General features: G+C 42.4%; 1 protein-coding gene and 1 long non-coding RNA gene across 3 annotated transcripts in view; both read left to right on the top strand.

The window, feature by feature from the left end:
* The first annotated feature begins 252 nt into the window (after positions 1–252).
* LOC118736513 lies at positions 253–1,622 on the top strand. The gene is made up of 3 exons (XR_004992699.1): positions 253–291; positions 357–469; positions 540–1,622. It is a non-coding gene; the product is annotated as an uncharacterized LOC118736513 (long non-coding RNA).
* Positions 1,623–6,180: 4,558 nt separating this feature from the next.
* Positions 6,181–24,676, top strand: part of LOC118735076 (ATP-dependent Clp protease proteolytic subunit) — a 286,669-nt gene continuing 268,173 nt past the window's right edge. Inside the window, exon 1 of one of the 2 annotated variants that reach the window (XM_036464679.1) lies at positions 6,181–6,350. In XM_036464679.1, the coding sequence (XP_036320572.1) occupies positions 6,309–6,350 (42 nt within the window). In that variant the 5' untranslated portion in view covers positions 6,181–6,308. The remainder of the gene's footprint in view (positions 6,351–24,676) is intronic. The other variant, XM_036464680.1, reaches the window with a different exon arrangement.

Raw genomic sequence — 24,676 nt, 5'->3', positions numbered from 1 at the left:
TTGTTGCTTTTCAGCACCAACGCAAGAAACTTAAGAAATCATAAAAAAAAATATGCGTATAGTGCATTAATACCATATAATGTATATACTCTGATTAATAATATGAAACATGGATTAGAACCGCCGTTTAATGTTATATTTGTTGCAAATTAATTTTGCCACTCGGGACGCTCTGCGCATTGCCACTGAATAATAGGTGTACTTAAAATTACATCCCTGGTCCTTCTTTTTTCTGTATAGCATCGTGGTGAATTCACATTACTTAGACATTTTACAACAAAACAAAACGAAGTGAGTATTTTATTTGCTAATTTTTTCGATTTCTATTGTTTAATGTAAATTGTATGTCTTTTTAGGATATGTTGAGGCAAAAAAGAAGACGCAGTTGGAAAATGAAGTGATTAGTACGAAGTAGCAGCGCAGGCACATTTGGAAAATTATGCCGATAAGCAAGATAAAATTTGGGGAAGTAAGTGCCTGGTTGCAGCATCTCTATGTTATTAAAAAGTTAATTAATTAAATGAAATTGTGTTTAATAGAAATGTTATTAATCGAGTGGCCTTCTCAACGTGCTAAGTTACAAGTTAAGATGACTGCCACCACAGCCGGTAGGAAGCCCGAAGCAAAGGGCAAACAACCTTCTACGAAGCTGCCTGCTGTCCCCGAGTCGTAGCTGAAGTTCAGCAAGAAGCAGGTCAGCAAACGTGCTACCCTGATCAATCGTAAACTAAAGCGCTCTGCTATGATTGCACTCCGCAAACGTGAACACTTGTTGCATCTGAGAAATATCAAGCAAAATATCTCCGTGATGGACGCCGTGAGAATAAGTTGCGTCGCCTGGCAAAGAAACGCGGCTCATTCTAAGTGCCTGCGGAAGACAAATTGGCTTTTGTGATCTGTATCCGCGGTATCAACAAATTTGCATCAAAAGTGCGACAGTTTGTTCCTTTTTCGCCACATTAACCACGGTTTGTTCATCAAATTTAACCGTTAATATGCTACACATTGCCGAATCCTATATCACATGGGGTTATCCAAATCTTTAATCAGTTCGTGAATTGATCTACAAACGTGGAATTGTCAAGCACAACCATCAACGTGGCCCAATCTGTGACAACTTTGTGATCGAATGCAAATTGCACAAAGCGCACGATATTAAGTGCGTTGATTATTTAGCGCACGAAATATTCACTGTTGGATCCCACTTCAAGAAAACATCCAACTACCTGTGGCCATTCAAGCTCAACACCAACCGGTGTTGGTTGGTGTGAACGTTGAGGTTGATGATTTCGGTAACCGTGAAGATAAGATCAACAAACTGCATGCGCAAGATGGTTTAAAGAAATTTTTTGGTGTACTAGGTGGAGTATTTTTATTGCAAAAATATATAATATATAAAAAAAAGAAAATGTTTTTTTTTGTAACTTTCTGAAAGTTTATCCCACAATTATGTCAAATGGAAGGCAGCTTATATTGACGATTCCCTGAATAATGTCGCAATTCCATTGCCGTTTGTAAAGGCCATTTCAAAAGGCTCCATTCCACAAATTTAATTTGTTTTGGTTTTTCAGCTCATTAACGATGCACCCAGGATTGCATTTACCGTCTATGAAAATATTTCACGATCCAAAATTAGCTCCGAGCAACTAAAAGTTGGTTAAGCTTAAGTTAAATAGTTTTTATTAAATATTTATTCCTGGTATATTAAAAAAAAATCAAGTCAATATTAATGTATGAAATGAGGTAAATAAAAATCGAAGAATATATTTTTTGAATATTTTGTCATAGAGCCGTTATTAAATAAAGACATAACTGCGGCGGGTATTGGTCCTGACGTATATAGAATTAATGCATTAGAGAGAGATTATTATTCATGCTCAACGTGGTAATTTAGGTATACTTACATAAGTATGTATTTACCTGTTTTTTTTAGATTTATTTAGATTTATTTGTTTATTTAGATGCATATTTATCTAAATGTTATATCGTCGCCTAGATAAAAGATCGTTGCATGGTACTTTCGGCAGGTTTCGGGAAATCACAATTGAAGTTCGGAATGCAATTTCTCAGAAACTCGACTACATGTTTTCCCCAAAGTGTCGGAGAATGCTATGTACGAGTTCACGAAATTCTTAAATTATCTTATTTTTTAGTTTACTGTCAACCATTTATGAGGTTAATAAAATCTTGTCGAATACGCCAAATGTGATAACATTTTTTATAAATTAACGATACTTTACACTAATCAGCCTAATCGTGAGTCTCGCCCCAAAAAAAAATCGCCAGATATGTTTTCACCCACCCGTAGTGAATACACGGAAACGAAAAGGGAAAGATGGCCCGGTTCGAGAAAATGAAACTCGTGATAAGGCTGAATATGTCGGAAACAAAAGCAGATATTTAAAAACAGATGACGCTATTTGAAGGATCTTGATTAGTTTAGTACGACAGCATTACTAACGTATCCTAAGATATCCAAAAAACTTAAAAAAAGTGAAATATCTGATTTAAAAATATATAACTGCATATTTAACTAAAAACTGTCAAAATAACGCGCCGATATTTGAATGTTACTGGCATAATTTCGAGCCTGTATGTAAAATTTCGGAAAAATGTTAAGTATATTCATATGCTGAAAAGATATTTTCGCAGACTCACAGTTTATTTAAGGTATATCATCAACCTTATTTCCAATTCTATGAATAAATCGCTCCCATAACTTAATTTGTGCATTCAATATATTTCACAATTAACTTAAATACTAAATTACAAATATTTGTTCAACGACCTCGACACAGTAAAATAAAAAAAAAAAGTATTTATTAGAAAAATTATTATTTTTAATACATTTATATTTCACCTAAACCTGAGATGTTCAATCGCACTGCAATATTTTTGTATCCATTTTTCCAGTGCTAAAATAATTTTCACCACATAAAATTGCCGCACAACACCCTTTTTGACGAAAAAGCGTTGCTTGCAACACTAGTCCTTTATGGGGACCAAATTTGGTGGAAAAAAGTTGCTAAGCGATTTTTCAGGCAACTTTTAGTTGAAAGCAAAAATCGCCTCGTCCGAACGGCCTTTCAACTAATCGCTTTCAACAAAGTTGATCGCCAGCCAACTTTGAGCTCGTTCAACTTTTTTTCCTTGCAACCCTGTGTTTGTTTACATTCTGTATCAGTGTTGGGAAATGAAATTGTTCGTTCAGTACGAAACCTATACAAAAAATGTACTTTTCGGGTATAAATTGTATACACTTTTTAATTCGCTCATATATTTTCTTAGTAGATTCCCTTCAAGACCAATGATTTTATGGTATTCATGAGAAAGTTTTATTGTTTATGTACATACGTTTAGGTATTTTACACTTTTACAAATTGATTACACGTGCACATGTACTGCATTTAACGCAAATATGTATGCACACGTTTTCAGGTATACATCTTAACAAAAAGCATATTTAAGTTATTATCAATGGATAAAAGAGAAATTTTCTTTGGATTCAGTACTAAAATTTGACATTTTAATAGCATTTCAAGTGCTTATCAAAACTTTACGACATGATTTTACCATTTATCTTAATATTATTCAATTTTAACTATTTTTTGTAAAAATACGGTTTATATTTTAAGAAAAGCCGTACAAAGCCAACATTAAAACATTAAAAAAAACCAACACACTTTCGTAAAAATTTCGAGCTTTTTAATTCGATTTCCTAGATTTATATAATAATATAACTAAGTTTTTTAAGATTTCTTTGATTAAGGTGTTAGTAATTTTCTCCATATAAAAAAATCGTCGAACACACTTCGTATGGAAGAAAATGGCTGACATCGTCGACAAAAAATTTGCATGTTCAACGGTAAGTCCCAGCTACTTTAAACTTGCACTTTATTATACTAAAATTGAATGGGCTAAAAACTAAAGAATATTAATAAAGCTCGAAATTTTTACGAAAGTATGTTGGTTTTTGGATGTTTCGCAAAGGTTTAGTCTTGGGTTTATACAGTTTTTCTTAAAGAATACATTATATTTTGTAAACAGATAATTAAAATTAAAAAATAATAAAATAAATAGTAAAATCTTGTCAATATGTGAGTGCCGTAAAGGTATTATATTTAAGAAAATCTCTTCTTATAACTAACGAATACTTTGTTTCTATATGAAGCTGACTTCGACATTTTGTTTTAATAAAACATAGCATCGAAATGTTTCTTTAAAAATTTGCCTAGGCTATATTATACTGGTTCGTTCAAGCCATTTTTCAAAACTTACAAAGGTAAATACGAACAGGCGAACAAAAGAGAATACAAAAAATTTCTTGCTATGAATTTTCCGAGCTATATATTTTTAGTATTCATTACAATATTTTACTAAAAAGTACTGCGTAGTAGGAAAGTATTTGTAAATTAAATTGTATCAAACAAGTACAATTGTACCAAAAATGCCAACACTGTTCTGTATACACACTTTTTTTTCTTTTTTACTTTTTTCTCTTATTTTATCTTTCAGCTTCGCTAAAAGCACATCTACCAACGCTTGGCTTACCAAATTTACGCCAATGGATAAAATTTTGAGATTTAAATTCATTTTCAATAATGTAAATAACGACTCGTGTTGAATCGAAAATCGCCTCGTCTGAATAGGGATGGCAACTTTTTCACTTCCAACTTCGCATTCAACTTTTGTTGCCTGTAAAATCGCCTTGTGCGAATGCCCTATGAGTACTGAATCACATATCTCTCGGACTATTGATAGGACCAAAAAACGATAGGTTTGTATAATAACTTCTCCAGTAAAACATTGCAGCCAGAGCGTTAAAGCAAAATAGAGCGTAAAATTGACAAGAAGAGAAAACTAGCAGAAAAAGTTACTGAACGCAAAACTAGTAAAAACTTTCAAGAGAATAGTTGTTGCACCCTTTTGATATTCTGCTGTAAGCATTTTACTATCTATAAATCAGTTTTAAACTCTTTGCTGTACACACAAGCACTTACACAGTCTAGTACATCATTAATATTTTGATTTCCACTCATTTTACTTTTGTTTGTGCTAAACCTATTCAACATATGGCGGCTTTTGACATTTATTCTTCTTCTTCTTCTGCTAGCTAATTTCTGCTAGTAAAAATTCCACTAGCGAGAATTTGCAGCTCTCCCGCGTTATTACGCTCTCGATTCAGTGCTCTCGCAAATTTTTTGGGTTATCATACACTTTTCCAGTAAAAATTTGCAGGTTCCTATACAAATTAGTACTGACTATTGGTTACTATACAAACCTGTTGGTAGCGAAAAATAAAATAAAAATCGATATCATCGATAATAATATTCAAATTTTATTATGTTCGATACACAGTATATACAGTAATAAAACTTTTTTAGTACTCCTCGGGGGTAAAATCTGATCAGGGTTGAAAATGAGAAGGGCATGCATTTTGTTGATTCAGAGTTGTATACAAAATTACTGTGGTATGAAAGGGAGCAACAACCGTACTATGGCAGAGTAGCACAAGTCATGACTATGTAATAGTAGCCGAAACTAATTGGAAAAGTGTAAAAATATTGCAAATTATTGTCTATTATTATAGATACTCGTACAGATAGTTCATAGTTCAGTGTATAATAATTAATATTTCACCGTACATGATAATGAACTGTTAAATGCTGAAAACGCTTGTAACTTGTAGATCACTCAAACTTGGATGTGCTTAATGGACTGTCTGGGCGGATACGCTGGCAGGCATTGGGGTCTGTATAGCTATACAAACCTTGTTTTTTTTTTTATAAAGACTTAAATATATTCGTAAATTTAGAATTTGGCTTGAAAAATTCACAAAATTTACGCTTTTCATAAAAATATAATCTTACAATGGACTTTTTTTATTTTAAACTTACATTTAAGAAAACTCCATTCAATGCTATAATTACGATTTGAGTTTTCCAGTTTATAAAACAAGCGTTAATTACGTACTTAACTATTGATATTATTCTTTATTAAGCATGAATATCAGCATACATTAAAGATGAATATTATACTTCACCTACATTTTGTTCATAAATAACACATAATTATGTATATTTTATCCTTGAAATGAACTTTTTCTGATCATGACGCGAAATTCCCCACACTAAGTGTTGCCGTGCGCGCAAAACAAAAGCGCTGCACACAACCCAAAAGTACTCCTCGGGGATCAAATATTGAAAACTGCGAAAAGGTTTATTGCTGTATATTCTGTGGTTCGATAGTTTTGAACATATTGCGTACACGTTTTTGAATGATATTGAATAGTAATTGCGGAAATTAACATGATTGTGAGCACCGTGCGTGGAAATTTCAAGCCCCTGCTGGTACGTGTTTTTTGTTTTTAAAGAAGTAAGAATTTGAATGGGAAGTGCTCCTATTATGTTTTCACGGGAAAGGGTGGTAAATATCGGAATCACACCCGGAGCAAGTAAAGAATACGCACCGTGAAATGATTGTAACCATGATATAAAACGGGGTTTAGTGTACATCGACATGTGTGTGTTTTGACAAAACTAAAGCGAATTTTCTCATGAAACTTAACAAGGATGGTAATAGGGAATTTACATGATTCAACTTTCACAGGCGATTAGTTGAACCAAAAGTTGAACGAAAGTAGGGAGCCGACCAACTTCATTGTAAGCGATTAGTTGAAAGGCTGTTTACACCAGGCGATTGTTGCTTTCAACTAAAAATCGCCTGAAAAATCGCCTCATATCGCACACCGTCTTCAGAAAATGCGAAAAACTAACTTATGCTGTGATCCGAATGTTCGTAGCTCCGTTCCGAAACTTCGAATAGTGGTATGCTGTAATCCGATCGTAACTAGGAGTGTTCGCTATGCAACTGCCAGTAAACATTAGCCAGTAGCAAAATTCAGACAATAAGGTACCTTCTCGGGAAAATTTTAGTAGACGGACGGCAAATTCTAGAAAAAGGGGTGAGGGGGGGGGGGGGGGGGGGGTAGAATAGGACCACTTGATTTCAAAACTACCCCCCTTTTTTCTAGCAACCCTATAGTTCTTATATAACTTATTGTTAAAGTTTTCATATAAACGATGAATAAGATAGCAAAATAACATACAACTTAGTGCTACCAGACTGGAATTTTGAATAATAAAAGCGGATTTTTAAAGCGAAGCGCACATTGGCGCGATTCTGTCGTTGCGAATCCGCAAGCCCAAAAATTACAACAATGCTACCCATACATTTTAATGCGCTAGCGCACACTTGCACGATTCCGTCGCTGCGAATTTTTCGAACATTCAGTGTTCTTCTCTATTGACGCGTTCGAAACGCGGCTTGCAGCGTTTTGAAGGCGTCAAAGAAGAAGAAGAAAGGTGTCACAGCAATAAAGGCAAAGAAAAAAAAACGTGTAATGTACAAAAACTAATAAAAACGTTCGTAATAATAGTATTTTGTACGATTTGGGCACGCCGAGTGCGAAAATACACGAAATAAAGGGGAAAATTTAGTGAATTGTACATCGGAAATCGACGCGAAAAAATCGCTCAAGTGTGCGCACGTTTGCGGATTCGAAGTTAACAGCCGAATTCGCAACGATGGAATCGCGCCAATTTGCGCTTCGCTTAATTCGGAATTTTTACTTAGTAGAATTATTATTTCTGTGTTGCCGAAGAAGGGGGGCTGAACACATTTTGCAGAGAACACCTTTCTGCGTTGGCGGCCTTCGGCCGCACTTAGGGATTATAACCCTCAGGCAGTAGAATTCTCCTTTCTGTTTTGCGAAGAAAAGGAGCTGAAGACCTTTTGCAGAGAACACCTTTCTGCGTAGGCGGCCTTCGGCCGCACTTAGGGATTATAACCCTCAGGCAGTAGAATTCTCCTTTCTGTTTTGCGAAGAAAAGGAGCTGAACACCTTTCTGCGTAGGCGGCCTTCGGCCGCACTTAAGGATTATAACCCTCAGGCAGTAGAATTCTCCTTTCTGTTTTGCGAAGAAAAGGAGCTGAGCCGAACACCTTTTGCATAGAACACCTTTCTGCGTAGGCGGCCTCCGGCCGCACTTAGGGATTATAACCCTCAGGCAGTAGAATTGTCCTTTCTGTGTTGCCAAAGAAAAGGGGCCGAACACCTTTTGCATAGAACACCTTTCTGCGTATAGCGGCCTTCGGCCGCACTTAGGGATTATAACCCTCACTACGAAGAATTCTCCTTTCTGTGTTGCCGGAAGAGGGGAATATGACCCCAATCCCCCTACTATTTATTTTTATCTGAACAAAAGAACCTTATCGTATTTTCCTTTTAATCGTATTTTCTTTTAGTCTTGCTTTCCACTCTTGGTTTTTTAGATATGGCAACACAGTCCTGCTGCCATTTCCACATATTCTGCATGTACTCTCATAAAATTAAACAACAATCAATTTTTTATAAAAAAGCTGTAATATACTAAAAGTATTTATTTGTTTGAACGTGCACACTCTAACTGCGCATATATTGAGTGTAAATAAGGTGTAAATTTAGTGGAAAGTTCATTATATATTGTGAAATAGTCCAATACAAGTTGGTGAAAATTACAAACTTTAATAACAAGTTACTTAAAAACTATAAAGTTGCGCGCTTTGAAACTTCATACAGGGAACTAATAGACCCCCATCTACCTCCCATATTTTCCTTAATGCTGAACTCCGGGGTTAGCAATCTAAAGCCCACCCGATTATAACCCTCAGGCAGTAGAATTCTCCTTTCTGTTTTGCGAAGAAAAGGAGCTGAACACCTTTTGCAGAGAACACCTTTCTGCGTAGGCGGCCTTCGGCCGCACTTAGGGATTATAACCCTCAGGCAATAGAATTCTCCTTTCTGTTTTGCGAAGAAAAGGAGCTGAACATTTTCTTTTGTATTGATTTCCCCTGTATTCCTTTTTAATCATTGCCTTCTTTGTATGTATTGTTTTGTACAATATGGCAACACATGTTATGTGTCAGTTTGCAACCATGTGTTATTGTAAATATGCGTGATATTCAATGTAATTTACAAGTCGATAAAAGTTTAATTAAAGTGATTTATATACAAGATAAAATAAAAGAAAAGTGTGTAAAGTATTAAGTACAGTGTTATGTGCATTTATATATATAAAAGTATGCACAAATGCTTTTTTGTTAAGGAAACCAAGTGGAACGACTTAAGAAATTTTAACAACAAATAACTTATAAACAATGATATTATTTATATTTTTTAGTTATACATGTTTTAGAGAATACCTCCCTTAACATCCTGACCAAGTTTCATTTGTTAATTCCACCTGGTTTTCTTAAAACACAAGGTGCGGCTGACTACTAAAGAGCGAAATACACCACACAAGCGGCTTGTCAAACATTCTTCAAACCTACTTTTCCCATTTCGCCATACACCATGCAAACATGACTCGTTCAAGCAAAGAATTTTAGTTTTCTTCCAGTTCGCAATGCTAAATATTATGGTTTTCTTTCATTTTCCTCTCTTACGTCCTTACTCGGTGAAAATTTCGTTGCGAATGAGGCGATTTTGCTATACACAACGCAAGCGGTTTGATCAAACATCAACATGGCGGCCAGAAAATCAAAAAATTTTGATTTTTGCTCAAATTTCCCTCAAGCGGTTTGTCAAACCTTCAAACACCCCCATACACAGCACAAATGGCTTGAAGCAAAGGGAAATTTCGCTTGGTTTGTCAAACCGCTTGTGTGGTGTATTTCGCTCTTAAAGCCCACCCCCTTACTCTCCCAAAGAGAGAATGTTACTAAGTTTTGCGCAAACAGGAATTAGCAAACATTTGCAAGCTTCACTGCCAGCTGGCGTCCACAGTTGCATTTCGAGCATAATAAATTTTTTAAATTATTGCAGGTGGAAAACAAAACATGACCTATACGCATGATTCTATAATACAAGGTTGTGTAATTTGTGACAGCTAAAATTTGACACTCCAAAGGGGAAGAATGTGATCGCCTTTTGCGAAAACAGTAGTAGAAAGGTACTACAAAAAGTACGCAAAGTATTCAATTAGAAGTAAAGGTGTATTATTAATTCTGTGCGAATTTGAAATATATTTGGTGTTTTTAGTAAGCAACAGTGAATAGTAAAAACTTATATCTTTTAAAAAATAATTTGGGAAATCTTTAGCTATTTGTACAACGATTTAGGGGTGGGGGCGGAGTGGGAGGGGGCGTGGCTCCCCAAACCCCCCCTAAACGAAGGAGGATGAACGCCGCTTTATGTAGTCACAAATTAAAAAACTTTTACAAAAGTATTCTTAGATTAAAAAATTGTAAAACAAGTGGAGGTCCCACACATTTAATTATTGAATCATGATTTAATTATTGAATCATGTAATAATTTCACTACAACAAAGTAATGGGCTGTTTTTGCTTACGCGTAAAAGCACATTTAGCGCATTTAGCTCTAAATGCTACTCTAAATGTACATTTATCCATACAAAATTCGTCACCTAAATGCAACTAAATGCAACTCCATTTTTGCATTAAGAATCTAAATGCTAAAAGCAACCCTGTGATCTTCCAAAATTTCCACGATTCGAACATGGTTTAATGAGAAAAAGTGGCAACATTGCTTTTTCGAGTATACAGTCGCTAGCTGGGTTTCAGTGATCGCCGATCGAGATTTCATTTATTAATTTACATTATTTGGATAAAGAAAAGTTACGCAAATTCAACATCGATATGATGCTGATAGATATCTGGATTAGTTTGTGATCAACTCTGTTTGCTTTGTTTCCTAATTAAGTGTGGAAATTATAATTGACTGCACCGACAAATGAATATATACACAAACAAATGTTCGGTTATGGTTAAAACAATTCAAGTTTTTGTATTGAATTTTCGGTTTAGAATTTATTTTTTTTTCTTTTTCAGTAGGGGTTTTTGCACATTATCTTTTCCGTGAGAATTTATCGTAATAGATACGGATCTGAATAAGCGACTGGAACACGGCTGTTTGTCAAAAGCATACTATTTCGAACTTGCGTAAATGTACATTTGCTAAATGCGGTAGCATGAACGCTCTTCGAAAACATATGTTCGAAAGTGCTAAATGTTGCATTTTAAATGCAGCAAAAACGCTGCATAAGCAAGCAAACAAATCAAAATGGCTGTATTACCAAAACAGAAGTGTGCTACCACATGTTCGAAAATTAGGCAGAGTAAAATACCCAACTTATATTTCATAATGACCTCCACAACATAAGTGTAGGTTTGAATATGTGCTTTTTAAATAACAACCTCTAAAAATATTTAAATTATGGCCTTTTTTTAACCAAAATGTATGTTTTTCTTTGGAAAATACATAATAATCCATATTTTTTGCATTTTTTAATAAACAATAGTAAAATAGCAAATATTTTACGCCTGCGTCGATATTTTTTATAATATAAAATATAAAAAAAAAATTAAAATTTGGAATAAAAAGTTGCGTGATCGCTTGCGGCTCTATTTAAAAAAATACCAATAGAATATAAAAAATATTATAAAAAATTATAGAACCTAAAAAAAAGGGGAACCAGTAACCATAACAGACATCACTGGGGCGGCAGAAAGGGAATTCTAGTTACCTCATCCTTTCCCCAAGGCTATATCACTGTGGCGGTAGCCCCAGTTGGTGCACAGCAAAAGGAGAATTCTATTTGGTAAGGGTTATAATCCTAAAGCGCGGCCGAAGGCCAGCTACGCAGAAAGGAATTCTACGCAAAAATACTATGGACGCAAGTAAAAATTGTGATGATAAATCGTCTGGCAGCACCAACTTCGGTGTTCAGTTGCAACACTCGCACGTTTACTACTTCAATACTTTTATAAATGTTTTATCGCGGTTAAATAAACAAAAATAGTCATATTAGTTTAGGTTAGGTTACGGTGGGAGACCCGCAAAGGGGACTCACTTAGACATTGGGTTGTCCATTGTGATACCACATTACATAAGGGAGAAATTCATTTGAACGGTAACTGCGTAAAAACTACGAGAAGCGCTGGATGCTCATAATAAAGTTCTTCAAACTCCGGAGAGTCCCTCGGGAGACTCGATGAAATGCGCACCGAGATGCTTAAACCGTAATCTAGCGAATGCCGGGCAGTTGAGTAGGAAGTGCTGAGATGATTCCACCTCGTCTTCCAGGAAACTGCGGCAGTAGGGATCCGTGACGATACTGAGTCGCACCGCGTGGGTTCCCATTGGACAGTGTCCGGTCAGTACACCTGTGAAAATCAAGAGCTGCCGCTTAGCCAGCTGCAGTAGCTCCCCTGACCGCCCGCGGTCCTCAACCGGCCAGAAGGACCTTGCAACTTTGTAAGTCGAGGGTTTTTTCCCAGCGCTCGCTGAGCCGACCGTAAGCCCATCTGTCCAAAAGCAGGCCGCAGGTTGCCAACGGTACTCAAGGGTACCCTGCCTGGCCAGTTCATCAGCCCTGCAATTTCCCGCGATATCACTGTGCCCCGGGACCCAAATCAGTTTGATCTGGAAGTATTCTGATGCAGTTGAGAGAGAGGTCAGTCATTCCCCAACCAGTTTTGAACACACCATTAGCGATCCCAGCGCCCTGATTGCCGCTTGGCATAGCCAATCGGCTGCCTCTTTTATGGCGGCCACCTCTGCCTGAAAGACGCTGCAGAGATCCGGCAGTCTGAAAGTAAGATCTACTGAGAGCTCCTGACAGTAGACACCTCCTCCAAATCTCCCTCCCAGCTTCGATCCGTCCGTGAAGATGTTTATTGGACCTCTTCTCCAGAGGGTAGTCTCCATTCGTCCCTTGAGGGGATGTGCGTGGAGAAGGATCCTTTAGGGTGACTCCGGTCCATTTCTTTCGGCACGAAGTCGAAGCTTTCGAGAATCGTCGTGTGCCCGTGCTCTGGATTGAAAGAGAACCCAGAGCTTTTGATTTAATGGCTGAGCGAACCGCCGCTACTTTGCCCGAGATGTCGACAGGTGCGACATTGAGCATAGCGTTCAGCGCTAACGTAGGAGTGGTTCGGAGCGCCCCGCTGATCCCAACGAGGGCTGCCCTTTGCACGCGTGCACGGTAAAAAGAACGAGCTCCGTCTTTCCAGGATTGACAGCAAGCCCGCATCCAGCGGACCAATTTGTGACCCTGTTTAGGTACCCTTGCATAAAATCTTACAGAGTGTTCAAGAACTTTCCTCTGACGATGAGTGCCACGTCATCCGCGTAGGCGATAATCCGGCATCCTGTCCTTTGCAATTCCTCCAGGACGTCGTTTCTCACTACTATCCAGAGGAATGGTGCAAGGACGCCTCCCTGCGGGGTGCCTCTGCTTACTTTACGCTGATCAGAGGCGTTGCCCCATTCCGCTGTGACAGTTCTGTCATGCAGCATGTGTGAGATGAGCCTTACTAGGTAGCTCTCGACTCCGAGCTTGGTAAGGGCTCTTATTATCGCCCCGGGATGGACATTATTGAAAGCTCTCTCGATATCAAGGAAGGTACCCACTACAAAATCGTTGTTTTTAAGAGACTATAATTTTGACGATTGAGTGCAGGGCAGAACGCTCTCGAGGAATCCTGCTTCTTATGTGCAGGGCAATCAGTCTCTAAAGTCTTCAATAAGAAAGATGAGAGACTGAAGTCCCTCGGGGATACATGAGAGTTCTTTCCTGATTTGAGGATGAACGTGACCCTTACGCACCTCCATGCCCCCGGTATGTACCCTCTTTCTAGGCAGCTCTCATAGATAGGGGTGAGCCAGCGACACGAGACCTCCACAGCCTTTTGCAGCTGCGAAGGAATGATGCCATCCGGTCCAGGGGACTTGAAGGGCTTGAAAGAGTCGATTGCCCAGAGCAGTCGGCGCCTCTCCAGTAGTTCACCGGAGGTAGAGGTAGAGCATTCGCCCTTTCCAATACCGGTAGGTTCACGCGGTGCAGAATTTTCTGGGAAATGAGTATCAAGGAGTAGCTTAAGCGATTCCCTCCACTCATCGCCCAGTTGCCCTCTTCGTCCCTCAGGTATCCCAAGGGTACGGGATTCCTCGCAAGGATTCGCCTAAATCGAGATGATTCATTTAAACCTACGGCTTCGCAGAAGTTTCTCCATGACTCGCTTTTGGCCTTTCTTATCTCGGACTTATAGATGCCTAGTCCGATCTTATAGAGTTCCCAGTCGGAGTGTTGTCCACTCTTCCTGGCTTTATTGAACAGGCGTCTACTCGTCGCTCTGAGTTCTGAGAGTTCCATCGTCCACCATTTTGGTCGTACTTTGCCCCCAGGCCTACTCAGCGGGCATGAGATTTCGATGGCACTCCTACAAGCTGATGTAAACTTATCCACCATAACATCAATCGAGCATCGGTGCTTAAGCTCTCCTGGGGGCCTCTGGGAGTAGTTCCCGAAGTTTTTTACTATAGAGGTCCCAGTTTGTTCTCCTAATGTTCCTAAAGGCGATACTTTTGGAAGCCGAGGCTAGGGTGAGGTCAAGGACATCTTGCCTTGCCGCGGTGATAAAGCTCGATTCGTTTCCTCTATTACAGATACATAAGTCTTCACTTAGAATGTAATCAAAAAGTGACTCACCTCTTGCATTGATATCTGAGCTTCCCCAGCACGAGTGTCGTGAATTTGCATCTGATCGACTGATTACATCGGCTTTCCGTCGCCTCGCTTCGGCTATGGCTTCACGTAGCAGTAATGGAGGTGGTTCCACCTCGTCATGGGCCATGTATGCGGATATAATCCAGAGCTTTCTGGCACCGCTATCCAGGCTGACAGTCACAATGTCCTCGTTGCTGAAATTAGGTAGAATTAGTGCTTTGAATTCGTTTCTGATGAGCACGCAGGATCTTGGTCTATCTACTAGATTCTGCACCATCAGCTTGAAATTAGGCGTCCTGATCCCGGAGATACCGCTACTGCTTAGCCACGGCTCCTGGATCAGGACTACGTCGGCTCCACCTTGCTCAAGGTGGAGGTTTATTTGCAGGAAAGTCCGCTCCAGCCACGCCAGTTCGACGTCCTCGTTTACTGAGGGTAAGAGCCTCTCTTCCTCCGCCCTGTCGTAGAACCGTCCGATGCTGACGACGGATCCCGCCGTTGAGAGAGCATCCTCAGCACTTTCGGCCCCCGACATGACGGATTCTACCTCCATACTCATGGGGGCTTCCTCCGCCACGGGCTCACGTGTTTCCAGCACCTCAGGAGGTTGAGAGCCATCGCCCCTGGAATCGGATTGGTAGACCCTAAGGACTACCCTTTCGAATCCATAGGTGATGACTCCCCTGGACTCAGCGAGAGGACCAAGGGATTCCGCATTGAGTAGTATCAGTGCTTGCCGAACGACTCGGAATCCTCGGACCCCTCAAATCTGACAACCCTCCAGTTGTACGTGGGCAGATGCGGGTTGTAGTAACGGAGGATTTCCTCAATCTCCTCCGGTGCGGAGGGCTCGGGGGAGCCAGACGCGGGCCCGCGGGCGGGCAGGAAGATCCTTTTCCTCCACGGCTTCCAGCTTGGCGCCCTCCCAAACCTCCGCCACCAGAGAGACTGCAGACTTGTATAATTCTTTTGTGGATGCCATGATGCCACCCACCATCCTCACAGCGCGGAGGGGGACCAGGATTTCCTCTGACCACTTTCAGAAAGACAGGAGATGGCTGCTGCCCGCCCCTCCAGTTTTCCCTGGATATGGTGCCATCTTCTCTGCCTCGATCGAGGACCCCCAGGGTAGTTGTTCCCGCCTGCTTAGCGATTTCGCTGAACAGAGCAGGCGCAACCCCATTCCTGGGTCTTTTTGCGGAGCCTTCTCCCTCTTGAGACCTTTGTCTCTTAGAACCCGTAGGAGGCGCACTGGCGTCTTGTTGTTGTTGTTGTAGCGGCTACAACAACCCCGCCCAGGACGGTTGGTATCTCAGTCGTTGTCGTGAAGTTCCAATAACGGCAACACTAGGAAGCGTGCAGCTTCTGTGGGGTTTGTCCACAGGGACAAGGCGGTTAGGGTGGTCGGGTTTTCCGGGCATGCGAAGAGATGTTTCGAGTCATGTGGGGTCTCTCCGCATGCCGGACACTCATTCGGCACATCCTCATTCAACCTACTCAGGTAGGAGTTCAACCTGCTGCAGTAACCGGAGCGAAGTTGTATAAGTGTTGTGCGTGTCTCCCGAGGCAGATGAAGCTCCTCTCGTCTATGTCCGGGGGTGGTATGCCTAGAACGGCATTCACAGGTCTAGAGTCAACATAACTCGAGACTGAGTCCCTGTGAACGCCGTTCAGGGCCTGTCGGTACGCTGTCCGGTCCAGAGGTTGCTTAATGAACCTCTGGACTTCGTCCGTCAGTTCATACAGATGCCTCCTGACGTGCCTAGGCGAGGGCTCCTCTGCAAGCAGCTGTCTGCTTGGGTGGCCACTTCTGTGGCTCCCGATCAGGAACTGCTTGCAGAGCATTATATTGTGCTCCTTTACAGGGAGCATTTGCGCCTTGCCGTGCAGGTGGTGTTCAGGCGACATCAGGAGGCATCCTGTCGCTGTCCTGAGTGCAGTGTTCTGTACAGTCTGTAGCTTCGTCCACTGCGTCCTACTAGTCCCTGGCGACCACACTGGCGCTGCGTAGTTCAGAGCCGGCCGGCCTATTGCCTTGTATGTTGCCAGCAACGTTTCTTTGTCTTTGCCCCAAGTACTGCCGGCTAGCGACTTGAGGACCTTGTTGCGGCTCTGTACTTTATTGACAATAGCGGTTGAGTGCGCAGAGAAGGAGAGCAGGCTGTCGAATGTTACTCCGAGTATTTTGGGGTTATTCACCGTCGGAATTGGTGTGTCATCGACGTGAATCCCCAGCGGTAGCCTGACCTCCTTCGTCCAGGTTGTGAACAGGGTCGCGGAGGATTTCGTAGGGGAGAGGGCTAGACACTTTGCAGTGAAGAAGCGAGAAAGTTCGGAGAGATACCCGTTTACTTTCGAACACAGGTCATCAATTCCATTCCCAGCCGCCATGATCGAGCAATCGTCGGCATAAGAGACAATCGAGACTCCCTCTGGTGGTTGAGGGAGCTTTGAAATGTAAAAGATAAACAGTAGCGGGGAAAGGACACCACCCTGAGGAACCCCTTGTTTTATTTTTCGCTGCTTACTCGTTTTGTCTCTAAACATTACCGACGAATGTCGACCACTCAGATAATTTGCCGACCACCGTTTGAGCCTCTGTGGGAGAGAGGAGGCCTCTATATCTTCTAGTAGCGTGGAATGGCAGACGGTGTCAAACGCCTTTGACAAGTCCAACGCTACTAGAATCGTTCTCTCACAGGGACGGTTTCGGTTAAGGCCACGAGTTATCTGAGTGTTTATGCCGTTAAGTGCTGTTGTTGTACTGTGCACTTTACGGAAACCATGCTGATGCTTCGCTGGGGTCAGGTGGTTTGTGAAGTACGGGAGTAGCAAGGCCTCGAGTGTCTTCGCTACCGGGGAAAGGAGTGTTATCGTACGATAGGAATCTCCTTTGTTGGCAGGTTTCCCCGGTTTGAGCAGTGGGACCACTCTCCCCACCTTCCAGATGTCTTGGATGATGAGAGTGGCCATTGACAAGTTGAGGACCTCCGTTAGGTACGCTACCCGCGCAGGACCCAAATTTTTCAGCATCAGCATGCATATTCCGTCGGGACCCATGGCTTTGGAGGCTTTCGCCTTCCCGATGGCCACCTGAACTTCACCGCAAGTGTAAGCAAGGGGGGCACAGGTTGTTGGCAGTTTGTGCAGCCTTCTGGTCACTCGACGCTTGGCTTTGTCCACCGGAGGATGCAGTATGAACTGCCGGCTAAAATAGCTCGCGCATCGCTCCGGGTCCGACGAGGCATGGTCGCCGAAGGAAATTTCGACTCTGTCGTCGTGCTTCGTCGGATTAGACAATGACCTCACGGTTGACCAAAGCTTGCTCACACCAGAGGTGAAATTACAGGTCTTCGATCGTTTGACAGGCTTGAGTGCCAAAGATCGTGGTGCGCATTAAAATCACCTACTACCATACGGTTTTCACCTCTGAGGAGCGCACCTATATCAGGGTGATATCCTGCCGAGCAGCAGGTGACAGGGGGTATGTATATGTTAAATATTTCGAGCTCGACATCGCCTGACCGGATAGCGATGCCCTGACATTCTAGGGTGGTATCCCTGCGGTCGATGTCTGCTTCGATAAGACGATACTGCACGGTATGGTGCGTGATGAACGCTAAGCCACCACCATTATCTCGCTCGCGATCTCGGAGGTGCACGTTGTACCCGGCGCAATTCAGCAAAGTTGAATTGCTGTGCAACTTCGTCTCTTGGACCGCAGCTATCAATATACCATGCCGACACATGAAGACGGTTATCTCCTCAATCTTGCTCTGTAGCCCGTTGCAGTTAAATTGAAGGAGCTTCATGTGGTTCGGGAAACGGGTCGTGATGTGGGGTGTAAGTGAAGTGTATGTTCTTGCCGCCGTTGGCTGTGTGTGCTGCTGTGGTGATTGCCGCCCTGTGGTGGTGGCGGGGGGTGTCGCAATCGGGGTCTGCGACCGAGCAGCGCAACACGGGCCCTCGTAGTTCCCAGTCCAATCTCGCGTGGTACGCAGACCTGAGCATGCCCTAAAGTGGCACCAGCCAAGGCAGGTGTTGCACTTGACTGATGTCACATTACGGAATATCCTGGTCTGACATACCGTGCAGATTGTAGGGGGAACCAGGGGTTGTTGGCGGCGGCGTGTGGGTGGTGGTGCGGTTGTGTGTGTTATTTGTTTTGTAGTGGCTGTGGTACGGTCTGTGGTGTTATTATGTTGTTGTGTTGTGGTGACTGTGTGAGGCTGCTGTGTGAGTGTGTGAGGCTGCTCGGGCGGACGGTGGTTAGCCGTGGAGGCTGCTCTGTTTGAGCAACAGGGGGCCACGTACGACGTGGTGGACACGACTGTCTATGTGTCCGTAGTCCCGAGCAGACTTTGAGGTGACTCCACCCCTCGCAGGCATTACACTTGACTGAGGTGGAGTTGTGGTGTAATCGTCTCCGGCATACACAGCAGGTGTAGGTTTCTGGCCCTGGGTTTGACTCGATCCCAGCCCTGAGTAGGAGAATACGTAGTGAATGTAGCCCTATGGACGGACCACTTTTGAGATACTTCGCCGACCTAAACGGGGTTAGATCGCCGAAACTACAGCCCTTGGTCGGGTAAAACCCGAGTCATTCCGGTACGTAGAACCGGCTGTCGTGGGAATGGCACTGGCGTCTCCTTTCGTCGGGTTCTTAGCCTTGTAATCCAGGCCACACACCACCCCTTTGGCCCACTCGAGCGTTTTCAAATGTTTCTCAGTAAGCTGACAAGCATCTTGACCGCCATAGCGCTCCAAAATCTTGGTAGCCATGCGCCTGTCGGAGTAAGCCTTTCGGCCTGACGATGTTTGCCGTTTAGGCATTCCCGAAGGCTTCTTGGGGGAAGCACAACAACATAACAACACAATAGACCACACCACAGATACAACAGACATAACCGCACCACCACCCACGCGCCGCCGCCAACAACTCCTGGTTCCTCCTACAATCTGCACGGTATGTCAGACCAGGATATTCCGTAACGTGACATCAGCCAAGTGCAACACCTGCATTGGCTGGTGCCACCTTCGGGCCTGTTCAGGTCAGCGCACCACGCGAGATTGGACGAGGAACGTCGAGGGCCCGTGTTGCACTGCTCGGTCGCAAACCCCAACTGCGACGCCACACACTACGTCCACAGGACGGCAACCTCCACAGCAGCGCACACAGCCAATGGCGGTAGGGCCACACACATCCCTCACACCCCGCATAACTACACGTCAGCCACATGAAGCTCCTTCAATTTAACTGTTATGGACTTCAGAGCAAGATCGAGGATATAACTGTCTTCATGGAAGGCATGGTATATAGATAGCAAGAGAGAGATATAATAAAATATATGAGCGAAAATCTCTCAAATGGGCCACCCAAAATTGGACGGTCAAGATATTTTCGCACAAATCACTTTATTCGGTTTACAACCACTGAGAGATTTTCACTCATATACAATCGAAAAACTACCTTCACGGATTTTTTCAACGGAAAGTTTTGGAAAGGCATTATTTGTCAAATATAGAAATGCAGTTTCGTTGACTCTAACCAACTGTTTGATGTAATTCTTAACAACATCAAGTTTGATATGTAAATCGGGAAGCATGATTTTAATAAGCGCTATCAAGGGCTCGTGAACTATATTGAATTGACCAATCGATTGTTCCTTTCTTTTTGGCCAATCACATTTGGTATAGTGATTGCATTTGGCTTGGCTCTACTATCCCAATGACAGAACAAACAACAGTATTTAGTGTAGCCTGTTTGCATGCCTGATAGTAGTGAGAGAACTTTAAAATCACAGTTCACGCGCCACCTGTGCTCTTCGTACTTGAAGCAATCTAAGATTAATTGCATTGTTTCGTACGATTCCTTTATTCCAACCGCATACACGATGGGAACGGGTTTCTTGCTACTATCGCGATAGAGCAAGACTGCTTTCAAACTTCGCTTTGATGTGTCAATAAAGAGACACCATTGTTCGGGTTTATAGTCAGGAATTCCCGTTTCATTAATCAAACCTGCAACATCAATGCAATAAGCCTGAGTGCCATCCTCCGATAACTTGAAATATGGCATAAACGGATCTTGTCTATGTTTGTAGGCCGTTACTTTTACTCCTGGTGCTAAAACATTCACGCTTTTCAGTTCGGTTGCCAAAATCATTGCGTTGTTATGGGAGAGATTTAATTTACGCACCTTGCTGTTTAGGTGTTCTTGGGATATGAAAGACGGTAAATTGTTTTCAATCGGAATGTATCGCATCCATCATCAAGTGGTAATGGCGTTGCCATAGACTGTTTGCAATCATAGACAGTTTCGAGTTCGGATGGATGATTTGTAATGCATCACTATGTGCAACAGGTAAATGAGCGCTCGGTACACCTTTGTAGACGACACAAGACCTATCTATTGAATTAAATATTTATGAGTATATGTACGTACTTACATATATATGCATATATCGATGGCTGAGTGGAAGATCGACCTATCTCAGCTGCCGATTTAAAAACACCCTATCAGCACATTTTCAATGTATTTTGAGATAGGGCGTTCTTCAACAAAATTCTGAGACAGGATGTTTTTCAATAAAATTCTGAAATAGTGCGTTCTTCAATCAAATTCTGAAGTAGGGCGTTGTTGAAAAGTTTTCTGAGATAGGGCGTTTTCGAACTGGCTGCCGAGGTAGGTAGATCTTCCACTCGAGATTGCCATCGATATACAAATGTTAAGTTTGTTTGTTCGGCGGACAAAAACTAAAAAAGTTCTGCACCATTTTTTTTTTTTAATTTGGACATCTGCTGCAGACTTTCCAAGGTTGGTTATACTTAGGCGTGGTACCTTCCAAACATATAGAAACTTTTACCTATTTCATACACTCAGCGATTAAGGTGAGGGCAAACTATACATAATTTCATGGTTTTATTTAAATTTACTTACTTTTTCGATTGAAAGCAAATGTATTGTTGGTGCATGCATAACAACTTTCAGCTTCGTGTTTTCCGGAATTTGTCCAAATCATTGGTAAACCGAATGGTAACGAAAATCGTTTTTTTGTCCACCAAAAATTCATCGCACTTGTTGAGTTCATGTATGCATTTTCTTAAGTTTATTTGTTGTATGATCACATAATGGTTAATGTCAGCAATGTAAGCGCATACGGGTTAACGACTCGTTGTTAATACCCGCTCGCTAAGCATCGTTTTTCCGCAATCTCCGCGAAGTTCACCCGCTTAATATTTCGTAGTTTTTATCTAACGCTTTACCCGCAATAATTATTGTACAAATTTAGCGCTATTGTTAGTGAATAAAGACAATTGAATTTAATGTTTATCAAACGCTTTTAATTTGGAACAAAGACGAGTTTCACACGCAATTCGCCGCAACATATGCTGGTCCTTCGGTCCGGATTTGCTAATTCCGCTTGCTAGTTTGTATGAATATTAAATATACGTACATACATACATACGTACGAGAAAAAGTCTAGAGTTTATAATCCGCAAATAAAAACTAAAGAAAACAGAGTGCTACCCGCAAGTGAACTAAAACAAAATACTAGAGCTTTAATTGCAATCCCTGCTAAACACAAAAGTGCAACCACAGTTAAGTAATTACGGCAAGTTACTTTAAGGCTAAAAAATCCCGTGCGTGGATTTTAAACAAATAGAGCCGATTTCAGCGCATTAACTCGTTTGTTACATTGGTGCGGTCGTCCTTCCTTTAACCTTAAGAACCTCTATAAACCTAACGCGTCCTTCAATTGCCATTTGCAAGTGCCAAATATTTAATTTGTGACCTACGAACGACTCGTCAAAAGCAAACCGAAAAATGTCGAACTTCGTTAAAACGCGCGATTCTGCGCTCAATGCCATCAAGCGATATATGGCTAAGAGCACTGACGAAGCATTTTTAATGGACGCAGAGAGTGTTAAAAGTTATCTGCAACTCCTTAACGAACAGTGGGCTCGTTTCAATACCGCTCATGACGCGGTAGAACTCTCGTGCGGAAGTGATAATACAGAGGTCGAAGAAAATGTGCGAATTCAAGCCGAGACCTGGTATTCTACGGCTTCAGCCAATTTTAATCGCGTACAGAAGTGTCGTACCGAATCACACCCTTCGCCCGCTCAAATGCCAGTGTCTGCATCGATACGTCTGCCCAAAATGGAGCTGCCTACATTCTCGGGTGACTCCACAGAATGGATTGGTTTTTTTGATGCATTTTCTTCGCTGGTGGATAGTAATGCCGCATTGTCGCACGGACAAAAGCTGCACTATCTCCGTAGTTGTTTGAAAGGTGACGCTTTAAAAATTATAAGTGGCTTCAAAATATGTGACGCTAATTACGATGAAGCTTGGGACCTTTTGAAATCGCGCTATAAGGTCATGCGGGTAATAGTGGAAGGGCATCTCAGAGCTATGGCCGATGTTAAAAAGGCTACTAGTGATACTGCTGACACAATAAAAAGTGTAATCGACGCATTTCAACAACACATACGCGAACTTAAGGCTTTAGGTCGACCAGTAGAGTTTTGGGACGATTGGTTGGTACACGAAGTAGTAAACAAATTAGCATTCGAGACGCGTAAACAGTGGGAGCTATCACTCGTCAGTGATGAGCCTCCGTCGTTCGAGCAGCTGTCCACGTTTTTGGAAGTTAGGTGTCGGTCTCTGGCCATGCTTTCGTCGTCAACATCACTACCCACCAAGGGTAAAACCACTTCAGCGAGCAAGTCCACGAATGTGTTTCACGCAGTGCAGGAACAAAACAGCTCAGGTTGTACCTATTGTAAAGGTCCTCACAAAATATATAGTTGTGATAAGTTTCGCAACCTGGACTCAAACGCGAAATCGAATTTTGTCAGAGAAGCGCGCGTGTGTACGAACTGCTTAAGCTCCGGTCATTACAAGGCAAAATGTAATAGCTCCTCTGCATGCAGGATCTGCCAGCAACGTCATCACACGCTGCTGCATAATGCCTCCTCTACAACTAACGTCACAACCACCGCTCATTTTGTCAACAATGCGTCCCCTGTCACGCCATCCCCTCTCGCCGCGAATGCCGCACTACAATCAAACGCAGCCACTTCATCCGCTATCGCCTCGTCCACAGGCTCCGTTGCTGCATGGACATCCTCGTATTTGAATGCTAGCTCCAACCCGCCGCGTCCAAAAGACAGAACTGTGCTATTGGCTACCGCCTTAGTCAAAGTCCGCGATTGTTGTGGTCATTGGCAAACCGCGCGCTTGCTGTTTGATTCCGGCTCACATGCGTCCTTCGTAACTGAGGCATGTGTACAACGTCTAGGTCTACCACGAAAAGCGTCCGCAGTATCCATTACTGGCATCGGTTAGTCGCAAGGAGGCCGCTCTAGAGGTGAGGTATTACTTTCATTGTCGTCTTATTGTTTAGATGAATGCTTCCCTATCAACGCGTTAATCTTACCCAAGATTACAAGCGACTTGCCCACACAGACCTTGTCAGTTTTAGCGTGGCCGCATGTGCAAGGTTTATTCTTAGCCGATCCGCAGTTCATGAAACCCGGGCGTATCGACATTCTGGTTGGTATGGACGTCATGCAACAGCTCCTTTGCTCAGAAGTCCGTAAGGGTCCACCTGGTACGCCGATGACTCAGCGCACTGTCTTTGGTTGGACGCTATTTGGAAGCGTCGACGGAATAGCACCTGCTGCACCTCGCCTACAGTCGCTGCACTGCGAAGTCCAGTTAGATAGATCTCTTACTAGACTGTGGGAGTTAGAAGAAGCTCCGCAAAAGACCCACCTCACATACGAAGAGCGTCACTGCGAAGAACTCTTCGAAACAACGCACCAAAGAGCACCTGACGGTCGCTTTGTAGTTGAACTGCCGCTGAAGACCGACGTACTTCTGGGCGATTCGCGAAGTTATGCTGTCCAAAGCCTACTACGCATCGAGAGACGCCTTGCTCGGGACGACGACCTGCGGCTACGCTACAATGAGTTCATGCAGGAACTTCTCGACATGAATCATATGGAGCTCGCACCAGAATCAACGAGTCAAATGTTTTACATGCCGCATCACCCTGTTGTAAAGGATTCGAGCGTTACCACTAAGCTGAGGGTCG

Source organism: Rhagoletis pomonella, unplaced genomic scaffold, assembly GCF_013731165.1.
Source record: "Rhagoletis pomonella isolate Grant_MI unplaced genomic scaffold, Rhpom_1.0 Rhpom_scaffold_00003, whole genome shotgun sequence".
NCBI lineage: Eukaryota > Metazoa > Arthropoda > Insecta > Diptera > Tephritidae > Rhagoletis > Rhagoletis pomonella.
This window is presented reverse-complemented; position numbering and strand designations above follow the sequence as displayed.